We start from the raw sequence: 13,349 nt of genomic DNA on the forward strand, positions 1-13,349 counted from the left end.
GTATTTACTTTTTATGCGGCGGCTGCCAAAAAGCCGGGGCAGAGCAAAAGAGGTGCCCACACCAATGCATTAGCTAATTAAATTTTCCCCGCCCCCGCAGCAAACAACCGCGAGAAAAATTTTATGTATGATTTGCAGATACAATTGCAGTGAGGCAAAGACCGAGAGCGGCGCTTCAGACGTTTTCCAAAGTGGCTGTCCGGGTCAATTTTCCACCGCATTTCGCATGTCTGTTGGCATAGTTTCCCATCACACTGCTGCAGGCAAAGTTTCGTCCGCTATGCCTGCATTCCAGCCCCATGGAATGGAGACCTGTGCTCTCTTTCGCCAACAGGTCACTCGCTTGCTCGCAGCACAATCAAAACGATTCCCAACGTTCCGACCGCGCCACGTAAAGGGCCGAAAGCTGGAATCAAACATCTGCAGAGGGTATAAAAAAATCCCACGTATTTCTTATTGGCTTCCAGATTCCTTTATACAGGCTGCAAATTATAGAATTAAGATTTTAGTTAGTTATTTTTTATTTATAAAAAATATGAAAATAAAATTTTATTTTAATATAATATTTTATTAGCTTTACATTAATGAATGAAGTATTTATTAAACACCGTAGGTGTACAACATTAAGATAAAATAAGTACAATAATGATGCATTTTACATATTCTTCTTCTTAACTCTTTTGAAAAGTTGCGGCTTCTCGCAAGCTCATTTTCTTCATCGAACAAATTTTTATATGATATTGTGTACAATGATCTCCGCAAAATTTACAGGTACAGTCAGTTTTCGCCTCAAAATGAAAATTATTATTGGTGCAAAATAAATGGTGAAATCCGTGACAAGCATATCTCGTAAACACATGTCTATCCATAAATTGAGCATTTTTCCAAACTACGTTCTGCATTGTTTCCACAGTGTAAAACTCATTCCTTATACTTATTTTATTCATAAGTTTTTCTTCCTGAAATTTTTCAAAAATTACAGAGTTAGCAAGAGAAAATTTTTCTTTTAAGTCAGAAACAAACAAGTCTTCGTCAAGTAGCTCATACACATAACGAGATCGAGTATATTTCGATACTTAGCTTTACATTAAACTTAATATTATTTTATTATACTTTTTTTTTCATTTGTTTATAATTTAAAACTTTCTGTTGTAATTGCATTCAGGAACCTGTAAATTCATGTAAAACTTAGACATCAATTTTTTACTCCTAATATTTGTAACAATAAATCACACCTCTGAGATTGATATTGGAATCTACAGTAAATAAATTTTTATTTAATCCTCATACCCACAGTTTGTTGGTAATAATTTTTTATATGCATTAAACATTTCAAAAATAATTGATCCATAAATGAACTAAGAATGGAAATCAACAATAAATTAAATTGAATTAAATAAATCTTTCGAAAATAATTCGAATTTTGGTGGGTGACAAAAAAAAATAAAAAAATGTGATTAAATTTTGATATTAACAAATTTTTTTCTTTTAGGCTGTTCTTAAGTAAAAATATTTCATTAATTCTTTTCTAGGTAAAAAATGTGAAGAAGATGAATTAAAATAAGTGTTTTTTTTTCTTCTAATAACGCAGTTTAAATATGAAATTATTCAATTAAAACATGTGTAATTTTAAACTTCAATTGTAACTAATTAAATGCTGATCTGGCTGATCTGGACTTAATTAATAGATTTTATTTCTTAATTTTTCACGAACAATTCTAAAAGGTAGCACATATTTTTCCCATCCCAATTTAAAATAACTTGAAGCGTTTAATCCAATTAAGATTGCACTTTGTTGCCATGGCATCTGAAGCCCGACCGAAAAGTTCGAAAGCGTGCCCAAGATGCTGAATTATCTCCCCCGCTGCTGATCAAACATAATCCACGCCGCAAAGGTGACTCTGCGCCATCAATCACGCGGCCGGAATAATTGCAACAGAGCATCAAAGACTCTGTCTCTCTGCTTTGGCGCCGAAAAGCTGCTGCCAGGCTAGAGACAAAGGATTATACGCGCGCATTGTTCCACTTTAAGGTGCTCAAAGTAAAGCCAAACAAAGGGTTGCTCGGGCTGTTTTTGTGCGCGCGGATGACTGATAGGCTGCTTTGATTAATGGTGATCCCGGCCGTGCGAACAATAGGTGCGTGTGTGTTGTGCAGCCGAGCTCTTTGATTCGTTCACCTTTATCCCGAGATGCGGATGGATTTCCTTTTCCAAAAGTACTTTGCACGAGAGCCCGATGACGTGTATTTCTGGCCGTTCATTAATGGCCTCCCGCAAACCGCACGCCCAGTTACGTGACTCCGGCGACCATTTATTCCTCATTATTTAAATTGAAGCCACAGGTTCGCGTGCAGCCCTCTTGACCAGAGTTCGCGCGTCAAACCACACCTAGCGCTCTGTGAGTTATGAAATAATTGCAAAATTTTATGCATTCATTTAAAACAACAACGAAAATCTAAAGTTAGTTTTGTTATAAATAATAAATTAAACTGTATAGTTCAATTTAAACTTTTTGATGCATATTTTTATGAAGATGAAAAAAAATGCAATAAATTATTGCCAGCAAATAGCATTCTGAATCAAACAAATTCTGGCTATTTCCTTTCATTGTGATTTGAATTTAAATTCGGAGATTTTCTTTGATGGGTTTTTTATTGTTTAAGAAAAACAATATCCTGCTCTACATGTTTCGGCTGCAGCCATAACTCATGAGCTGTGAAAACGTTTTGACAAAAATTAGTACAAAAAACAATTTAATAAAAAAATTTTGTTTCAAATAAACACTTTTTCGTGAAAAAATTATTTAAAAGTTCCTTTTTTACACACACAAAATTAAACACAAAAATTTGACAATATAAAAATCAATAAAGATCAATAATAATAATAATAATGTAAATATTAAGAATTCAAAAAATTATACTCAAATTGTCAAATTTTTGTGTTAAAAATTGTTTTGTGTAAAAAATGTAACCTTTAAAATCATCGAGGAAAAGCCGAATTTAAATTCATTCCTCGATTGTGAACTTCTAGTAAAAAATATCCTTTCTTGCTCAATTTCACTCCGGCCGAAATCTAGAAATTATGGAAATATTCTGGACAAGCCACAATTAAATATATTCTTGGACTGATTTGCTTAAAATTTGAGTTGTCCCCTCGGCCTTTGGAAAAGCATTGAGCCTTTTCGTATCAGCAAAAAAAGCCCTCTAGGAAATTCGCTGTCATTTCTTTATTTCTCGTAGGAAATCTGGCCGGTTAATAGAGGCCGAGCTGCCAGAACGACGAGTCTCGGGCGAATCGCAACTCTTTGCTGCCGATCGCTCGGGGTGAAATGATTATTAGCTGCACATGCGAGCGGTGACTCGCCCGGGGCCTCAAGTGTGTGTGAATAACGAGGGGCATATGCGATATGACAGAGTAATAAAAGTTGGACATCGCTTCCTGCAGATATCATAATCGTAAAAATGGGCGCGGCCTCAAGAACGTACTCACGAGAGAGAGAGCTGAGTGCGCTCGCAGCAACACAGTGAGTGAGATGACGATAATTAACCATTCGGCAAGGGAGGAAAAAAAACGACGGACGAAAGGACGGTCACCGAGCATTATCCTCTCCAAAGCTCGGTCGGTTCACATGGCCGCGGGCACGACTTACTTTTTCCATCATCAAGCAAGAGCAAACTTTTCTTACACATTGTGTGCGAGCAAAGTATATGTTCGCGCGGAGGAAAAGTTTTATTCATGCAGATGACGCGGACAAAAGCGGCTCCTGTTCGTTTGTCGAAAGCAGGAAACGCGCGTAATTGAGCGAGCCGGGATCGAATTTTTCGAGAAGATGACCGAATGTTTAATTAATCGTGGGGCTGCCGGCAGGAAAAGGGGTGCCGGCCGCTTCCTATATCCGCGCCCAGTTCCACTAATTAGTCGTCTAATCTTCCATCGAAATAGAAAGATGGAATCGTGATTGTGGAGAGAGGAGAATTAAATTTCTAGTTTCAAACTGCCTGAGAAAGAAAATATTTGCATAATTTTGATCAAAATTCTGTTAAAAACAATCAATACAAAAAAACATATTCCTATTTTTATTATTTAGAAAAAGTTTAAAGACCCACTCCGGTCATTTGTATTGCTCTTTATTCTGAAAGATTGCTAAATTTCGAGTATATCTTGTAAAAACACTATTTAAAAATTCCAAACCGTTGCGTCTCAATCAAAAGAAAACCTAAATACGAGTGATTCGCGCGAAAAACATGTGAGAATTGAGTAGCCAATCCATCAGTTTTGTACAAAAACTACAGAATTTGGTCACATTGGCGCTGCGATCGCCCCACGGCGCTGCAGAAAACTTGGCAAAATCAGCGATCGCAGCGCCAATGTGACCAAATTCTGTAGTTTTTGTACAAAACTGATGGATTGGCTACTCAATTCTCACATGTTTTTCGCGCGAATCACTCGTATTTAGGTTTTCTTTTGATTGAGACGCAACGGTTTGGAATTTTCAAATAATGTTTTCACAAGATATACTCGAAATTTAGCAATCTTTTATAATAAAGAGCAATACAAATGACCGGAGTGGGTCTTTAAAATTAATAAAAAAAATTATATAAAACAAATTTTTATTCATTATTTCTCACAATCTCCATGAATAGAGTCATGATTGTCATGAAATTCCGTGAATTGCCAACGTGACACTTGGTGCGACCCGCTTTTTCGGTCCACATTCATGCTCTGCGCTGACGTCTCCGTGTCTCTCTCACTCTTTCGCCTGATGCTTGGGGTGCGCGCGGATGAATGGAACATCAGACGCTCTCGTCGCCATTTTTGCACACTAATTACAGCAGAGCGCGCCGTCGCCTCTGGTCGGTGTAATGCGAATTATAATATTTCACCGCTGTCACGTCCCCTTGAGAAGGGGTTAAAATCACATTCTTATGTGCGGTGCCGGCGGCGGAAAAACGCGCGGTGGACACGCGGCTGTCACCTCGAGCGTTGCCACATTAATATCGCGGCGCCGGCACGTCCGTGCACATCATCTATTGTTCCTGTACGGGCAAGGAACGAAAATATTATGTATGCATTGTGCATTAACACACTGAATGAAGTCGAAAAGACAGAGACCTCGCTCCCTCGCCAATATATCCGCAGGCTAGTTTTTCACTTTCGCAAAGGTTTCTGAAAAGCAGAAGTCCATTTATTGAGAAAATGATTTTGTTTAATAAAACTAAAACGAATGGTATTTTTTTTTTTTACAAATAATTATAAATTAAATTAATATGCCTCATGAATAAATAATTTTAAGTTAAAAAAAGAATATTTGACGAATAATTAAAGAATTATTAAATTTTTTTCTAAGATCAAATATTGTTTTTTTGATGTAGATTTCATTTTATTATCCATTTTGTTCAACGACATTGAAGTGATTTGATGATTTTTTTTATCAATTTAAATCGTTTCAATTTTATTAAAAAAAAAAAAAAAACATTTATGCATAGATTTGCAGTAAAAAGAACTAATTTTAAAAAAAAGTTATATTTCAATGCATACAATTTTTCCTATGAAGTCTCCTTGGAATTGACATGTAAAAACCACTTCAAATGTTTGAAAAAAATTTGCATTAAAATTAATTTTAGCAGAAGCTTCTAGGTGAAAAGAAAATGATGAAGAAAAGAATCATTCAAAGCAATCAAAATTTAATTTTTAAAAATTGCAGACCTGATTCAAATTCCTATTGAATTTTAATTAACTAATGTAAAATTATTCTGAGATCACATTAAATTAAAAAATGTAGAATTAAAACAATTCCCCTTCAATAATTACTTATTTTACCATTTATTTCAAAATGGTTTTAAGCCACTTGTGTTAGAATTGAGTTCAGATATCTGGGATACCTTAGCCGGTTATAAATAAATTATTCCGTTGATAGCTGCGGTTAATTGATTGCGATGTTAATGCCGCACGCGCTGAGGTATTCGGGGCAGCAATTCGGATTATTGTTTCGCGAGCCAAATGGCAATGGCCTAGTTCGTCTCTCTCTCTCCATCTCTACGTATCACTCACGGGACGATTTAATCTGCCGGAGAACTTGACCGTGCCTAATTTCCATTTGCCACACGTTGCATATCAATCTGACTAATCCTGATTGCACGTTTCGCTGGCTCGCGCGACGTCGAAACGCACTCGGATGGCAATTAAAACTAATTCGGTGACATCAGCTGCAAAAAAAAAGAGAAGATCGGGATAATGGTTTCGCCAGAGGCAGCCGATATGGGAAAAGCAATTTAGAGAGACGGGCCGGCGAATTAGCATATTTGATGAAAGCAGCCACGTCTCTCGATTAAACAACACAACACGCGGATGACGTTGGGAAAAAAAGAAGCAGCAGCCGGCAATTTTTTCTCTCTCCTGCTCGTGTATCAGAAACCAATTTATGTCACGCCCCACGAGATTGAGCAGAGACACAACCATGATTTAAAAAGGCTCGTCGTGCAAGTGAAATTAACAATGTTCGCCTCCTATAGGAATACGGAGACAATGATGTTGGGGGTGGATTTAATTATTATCGAGGCACACCGTCTCAGCTCTTACTTGCTGCGCAAGACCGTGGGATGTAATTAAATAATAATTGTTGGATTGGATTAATAACAACAGATATCAAATCCCACTAGAATAAAAAAATATATTTTTATTTTATTTAAATTTAAAGTATTGTAAATAAGTAGAAGTTTTTTTTCAATATTTTTTAGTAAATTTAATTCATTTTAATATTAAGACTTTTTTGAATTTGTTTTTTATTATTAACATTTTATTTTAAATCCAATTTGTATCAGCTTGAATGTTTTTATTCAATTTTATGCTTTGAAATTATATGAACTAATTATTTCTTATTGTTTGTTATTTTTAATATATAATTATACATGTGTGGTTTCAATTTATTGAATTGTCTGAATACATATTTGATATCTGTTGGGTATTTCAGTTTCACTATAATTCAGTATCACTATTAATAATGCTTTTCTAATTTGTTACATAAATTAAAAATGATGCATTTTCAAATATAGCTTTGAATTTCAATAATCATACCTCTTTTAATTTCTTCTTTGAGAAAACTTAAAATAAGTTTTATGTCAATTAAACTCGGCGCTAAAACTGCATTTTTGCTTTACTTGTTTCAGTTGATTTAGAAGATCTCGGTGACGATGAGCGGCCGCTTTCCGATTCGGCGACGCCGCTAGAGATGGAGGAGAGTCCGTCGGGGCCACCGTCGCCGCCGCTGGCCGCCGACAAGGCCCCCGAAAGTCGGTCGCCCGCTCGGCCGGCGCCGCAGATGAGTCCCGACGACAACCACAACCATCGAAGCGAAAGTTCCAAAAACGTGCTGGCCAACGGCAAAGAGCAGCCGGTGCTCACCAACGGACACCAGAACGACGAGGACGAGAAGATCAGGGAGTACCTCGGACGCAGCGACACGGCCGTCATCTTTCCAGAGCCGGTCGACGCCAACAGCACATCTGAAAACGGTCAGTGCAATTATTTTAATCAAATCAAATTTCACTTCGGAATTAATACTCAAGTAAAAAGAATTCATTTTAACATAAAAAAACCGAAAAATTTTTATTGAAATTAACGGAAATTAAATAATACTTTGGTTTAAACTTAATATTAATAAGAATATTTATAAATAAATGTAAGATATCAACAAATTTCCTTTTTTTTTTTTTAATTTTTCTTCAAATGAGAGCACTTACGGAAAGGATTGAAGATTAATTATTATGAATTGGAAACCTTTTATTTCAATTTTTTCCTTTTCAAATGAATTTAATATAAATTTCAAAATCAAAACTCACTTTGGAAGTAATTCCCAAATGATAAGAATATTTTAACTTTTTAAAATCATTTAAGATTTTTATTGAAATTTATAATTGTGCATTATTGTGTATTTTAAACTTTGGCTAAAACCTATAATTAATTATGTACAATATTTAAAAAAAAAATTAAGGATAGAAAAGAAATTTCTAACTTCTGTTAAAATTTTCCTTAAATTGAAAGCACTTTCAAAGGAGAATGAATAATATTAATTACGATTTAATATAAATTTGAAACGTTTAAATAATTTTCCCTTTCCAAACTTTTTAATATCAATTTAAAAATTTAAAATTCCTGCACCGAATGTCAGGAAATTTTCTCTCACTAGTTGAAGTCTCTCTCTCTTTTGGGAAAATGTGGCTAATAAGCGGCTGCAAGTGGCTCTCATCGTCGGCAAACGAAAATGAGAGAAGAGCTTTGTTTATCGGTGGGAGCGACTGCGAGTGAAAGACATGCAGACAAGCCAGCAAGTTTTGCGGTGCTGATTGCGCATACATAACAAGCGCATCTCTCTCTCCATCTCTCCTGGCAAACTTTTCCTTCGCTCTCGGTCGAGTGTAAATTTTCAATGAGTAGCTCGAAAAGTATCTGGAGGAGTCACTCTTCCTATCCACGGCCGCAGAGGATATAAAAAAGCGAGCTAATTATTCCAATTTCTTTATTTCGCGTCTCTCGTTCGTTCTACGTGATATTCATTACAAATTAACTCGTTTATTCAGCAGACCGCAAATATAATTAAAACGCGATCACAATAAAGAAGAAGAGCGGAATAAAAAAGACGGCAGCAGCAGCAGCTAAAACAATAAAATTTTATACCAGTTAATAATGTCATTAGGGGAGAAAAGGAAAAGACAAGCAGAAGAGGACGGAAAAAATTGTATTAGCTGCTGCTGGTGGCGGCGGCGACGACGACGACGGAGAGACGGCCACAGTTGCGTTGGCTCGGCTGCCACAATGAAATGCCACTTTGACGTTTGTTTATGATGGTGACAAATTTGCTGCTACCGCTATAGCGAAAGACCACACATTCCAGAGAAAATGAGGATTTTTTCTCAGCGGAGAAAATGTTTTTTAAATTAAATTTACTTAAATATTATTAAAAGCTATTTTATCAAAGATTAAAAACGAGAGAATTTTTTAATTTTAATTTCAATTTATATATTTTAAATATATTCGTACTTTTTATTGTTATTATTATTTATTCTTAATAAGCTGCATTTTAAATTTTGTTCATAAAAACGTACTAATACATGCCAATTTTTATAAAAATTAAATATAAGCTATGGTCTAGATCATATGTTAAAAGCTTGAATGAGATTTTTTTCAGTTTTAAAGTCTAACCCAAAAATCGCCCTTAAATATAGGGAGTTTCATTATGATGCATGATAATAATTCCCTTAATAAATAAAATGTACAAAATAATAAATAAATTCAATTCTTCCATGACCACCAATAATTTCACAAATACATTCGCCTGAAAAACACAATTAATTGCAAGTGATTAATTTAGCATTTAAAAACTTTTGTTCACTCTTTTTGGTATTGATTCTCGTAACTGCAGCAAAAATATCCGCAATAACTGCATTAGCCGCCGTCCATTCCATTACTCTCGTTTCGCGCGCCACCCTCGGTGCTGAAAGGTGAATTTACGAGCGATCTGTTGTTGGTGCGTCTTCGCCTCTCTCTTTTTCCACTCTCAGATTTATCGGCGTTTTAGCGATCGCAGCCGTTATGCGGCACAGTTATGGACCAGTGGTCACTCGTCACACACCAAAAAGAAGCGAGAGTAAAAAGGCTCGGATTAAACGCCAATTTATTTGAGCGGAATGAAAGAGCGGAGGAAGAAGCGAGTGGCGCGCAGCAAGTTAGCCGAGCCCCGGTTCGCTTTTCCGGCGGTAATTTGTAGTCGTAACAAAATTATATCGCCGGCCGGCTTCGAATAAAGACCATTTAACACCACTGCCGTTATTTTTTTTCCGCCGCGCTTGATTGTTTCTCTCTTTCCGCAGCTTCTTTCTTTCTTCCTGCGTGGGCCGCGATGCATTTCGACTTTTGCAAGATTCATGCCCAATTACTTTTATATACGTCGGCCCCGAAAGCTGCTATCGCCGCAAATAAAATCATCTATAAATCTGGTCGCGAGAGAGAAAGAAATTCTCGTCGGCGCACCAACAACACAATATAAGATGTTGTTCTTTTAATTAAAAATCGCTTACGTCTTAATTTATTGCTCCCTCGGCGCGCCTTCCGCCCTTCTGCTCCGCTTCAACCCTCGCCTCCTGCGCTCTGGGGAGGCTCCTTGCTTTCGGGGTGTTTGCATTAATTTGATAATTGGCTGCGGTTCACGGCATGTCCGTTTGAAATTTATAATTGATACGCTTTGAGGTGCAATATGAAATTTATATAATTAAAAAAAAAAGGAATAATAGCATAAAAAACAGAAAACTTGCATGTAAATGATATTTTGTCTACTATATTTTTTCTGTTTCTTTCATAATTTTAGAATTTTTTATTTATGTCTTGCATGACAAGTTCAAAATCCAATTCAATCAGCTTTTTGGCTTCCGTACGTTTTTTCCTGTAACACTCAATAAATTTAACCATTTAACAATTTTCGCAACGAGAAAAAGCCTCTTTCATCTCTTTCATTTCAATGATCATCTCCTCGAGTGTCAATTTCTTCAATCATAAAAATTTATTATATAATTTATGCATGAAAAATTGAAAACATGCGCACCACATTGCAAGGTTTCCAATTTTCCATAAACCCACCATTGAGAGTTACCATAATTTATAAATATTTGTTTAAAAAATTTTGTAAGTTGGCATGCAAGTTTGCTTCATTTTTGTGTGTTAATCATTTATTAACTTTCAATAAAAATAATTATTATTTAATAAAAAGGTAATGTTATAGTACGCGCGACGTGTTTCCCAAAATCCCTGATTTCAGTTGGCATCACTTGCATTACGTCGCGCGTTTAATAGTGGTTTTACGTCGCGCATACAATAATGGTTTTACGTCGCGCGCTCAATACTGGTGGCGGTGAAATTGTTAAGGAAACCGATTATTCGCGCGACGCAATTCTTTTCCTACAATCTTAATTAAGGGGACTGCTAGGAAGAATAGGGGCCCTTGGGATGGGTTCAGAATGGGGCAAGACGACCTCTGGAGGGCCGTGCGCACCCTTATAGTAGGCGCGACGTATCACTATGAGACGCGCGACGGTCGAAAAGCGAACTCCGGAGGGCGCTTTTCACCATCGTCAGAGGCGCGACGCATGGTTATAGGACGCGCGACGCATGCTTATAGTACGCGCGACGCATGCTTATAGTACGCGCGACGCACGACTAATTAATTATTATAAAAGGTGTTGCACGCGGCCGGAGTTGTGGGCACCCCACGAACCGGCAACTCGGAGTAGGGCAACCCCCAAGATTAATTTTTGCAGAAGCCGCGAGCGAGGGGTGGAGGCGCAGCGAGGTCGAGGACGTGGGGAAGGCCGTGCGGAGGGCGAGGACAAAAGGGCGGCTGTGTTCGTGGGGGGGCTCCGCAGGAGCCCCCTCACGATCCCCGCCCTTTTGTCCCGCCCGGAGCCGGCCTTCACCACGTTCTCGGGCGAGCGCGCCTCCAGCCCGAAGCTCGCAAACCCACAACGGAGTTGCTTACAAAAGGAATTGTCTGCAAAAAGGGCTTAGAAAGCAAAAAGTGTGGTGCCCACAACTCCCTTTGCAGACAACACCTTTTGTGGGCAACTCCGTTGTGGGTTTGCGAGCTTCGGGCTGGAGGCGCGCTCACCCGAGAACGTGGTGAAGGCCGGCTCCGGGCGGGACAAAAGGGCGGGGATCGTGAGGGGGCTCCTGCGGAGCCCCCCCACGAACACAGCCGCCCTTTTGTCCTCGCCCTCCGCACGGCCTTCCCCACGTCCTCGACCTCGCTGCGCCTCCACCCCTCGCTCGCGGCTTCTGCAAAAATTAATCTTGGGGGTTGCCCTACTCCGAGTTGCCGGTTCGTGGGGTGCCCACAACTCCGGCCGCGTGCAACACCTTTTATAATAATTAATTAGTCGTGCGTCGCGCGTACTATAAGCATGCGTCGCGCGTACTATAAGCATGCGTCGCGCCTCTGACGATGGTGAAAAGCGCCCTCCGGAGTTCGCTTTTCGACCGTCGCGCGTCCCATAGTAATACGTCGCGCCTGCTATAAGGGTGCGCACGGCCCTCCAGAGGTCGTCTTGCCCCATTCTGAACCCATCCCAAGGGCCCCTATTCTTCCTAGCAGTCCCCTTAATTAAGATTGTAGGAAAAGAATTGCGTCGCGCGTGCTATAGAGGTTTCCGTGGTAATCGGGAAATAATATCGGTTTCCTTAAAAATTACACCGCCACCAGTATTGTACGCGCGACGTAAAACCATTATTGTATGCGCGACGTAAAACCACTATCGAACGCGCGACGTGATACTTTTACATGGGAGCATAAGTGCTGCCAACTTATGAAAAAACACGTCGCGCGTACTATAACATTACCAATAAAAAACTACAATAGAAATATAGTTTATTAAGGAATTTTAATTTAATGAAAAATATAAACAATTTATTATAATTTTTTTTTTTACAAAATTTTATTGTTAATCTTTGTTATACTCTTCATATATTCTGTTCCTTCGAAGCGAATTTTTCAATTAAAATATCCCAGCGAGAGCAAATGTTTGCCAAGGGAGGTAATTTCGCATCGGAATAAAAAGAGCCTTTTCATTTTCGCAAGGTGCAATGCAAAAAGCAGCGTCCACGGCGAATTTCGCCCTTTGCCTCTTCTGCGCACGTAAACTTTTTGCACTCATTTTCTCGGCTGGTACATATAATTTTTTTCTCCGCTCTCGTCGGCCAAAACACGATGTAAAAGAAGCGAGTCGGTCGGTATGTGTGCGTCGAGGGGGCATATAAAAAAAAATAGCGCGCGCAGTGTTTGTGCAAAGGGAGCGGCGGGCGGAGAACAAGAAGAGCAGCAGCAGCGGCAGCGGCGTGGTGAGAAATTGGCGACAACTAGGCGCCACCACGTATACCCCGCTTAATAAAATACATACAAAACAACACACAAAGCAGCAGCAAACGAAATAAGCTTCTGCGGAGAAATAAGAGAGCAGCTAGAGACGGGGCCGGCAAATAAGCGCGAGACAAGCCACAAGGTGACTTTTTCGAATCCTTGCCAAGGGAGAGCGGATGAATGGGATGCACTTTGTCGCGAAACTGCACCGCTGTGCAAAAGCAGGCCTAAATGGCCACTACCGTATTGAACGTAAAATGCTCCATTGTGCAGTGCAAAAGAGGGAGATTAGGTTTTGATAAAGACTTGGTGAGATGGTTGAGTTTTCTTAAAAAAAAGTATAAAAAGTCGTCTCTGTTTTAAATACTGGCTATTATTTATAAATTTAATATCTTTTCTAAATTTTAAACGGTGGTAATAAAAAACAGACTGGCAAATATTTATTTATTT

At 38.5% G+C, this 13,349-nt stretch overlaps 1 protein-coding gene across 3 annotated transcripts in view; it reads left to right on the forward strand.

Moving 5' to 3' along the window:
• The window catches only part of LOC132199228 (zinc finger E-box-binding homeobox 2-like), a 286,705-nt gene that overhangs the window by 181,729 nt on the left and 91,627 nt on the right, over positions 1-13,349 (forward strand). For all 3 annotated transcript variants that reach the window (XM_059623800.1, XM_059623801.1, XM_059623802.1), the window contains exon 2: positions 7,168-7,512. In XM_059623800.1, coding sequence (XP_059479783.1) covers positions 7,168-7,512 — 345 coding nt within the window. The remainder of the gene's footprint in view (positions 1-7,167; positions 7,513-13,349) is intronic.

Source organism: Neocloeon triangulifer, unplaced genomic scaffold, assembly GCF_031216515.1.
Source record: "Neocloeon triangulifer isolate White Clay Creek 2 clone unplaced genomic scaffold, ASM3121651v1 ptg000013l, whole genome shotgun sequence".
Taxonomy (NCBI): Eukaryota; Metazoa; Arthropoda; class Insecta; order Ephemeroptera; family Baetidae; genus Neocloeon; species Neocloeon triangulifer.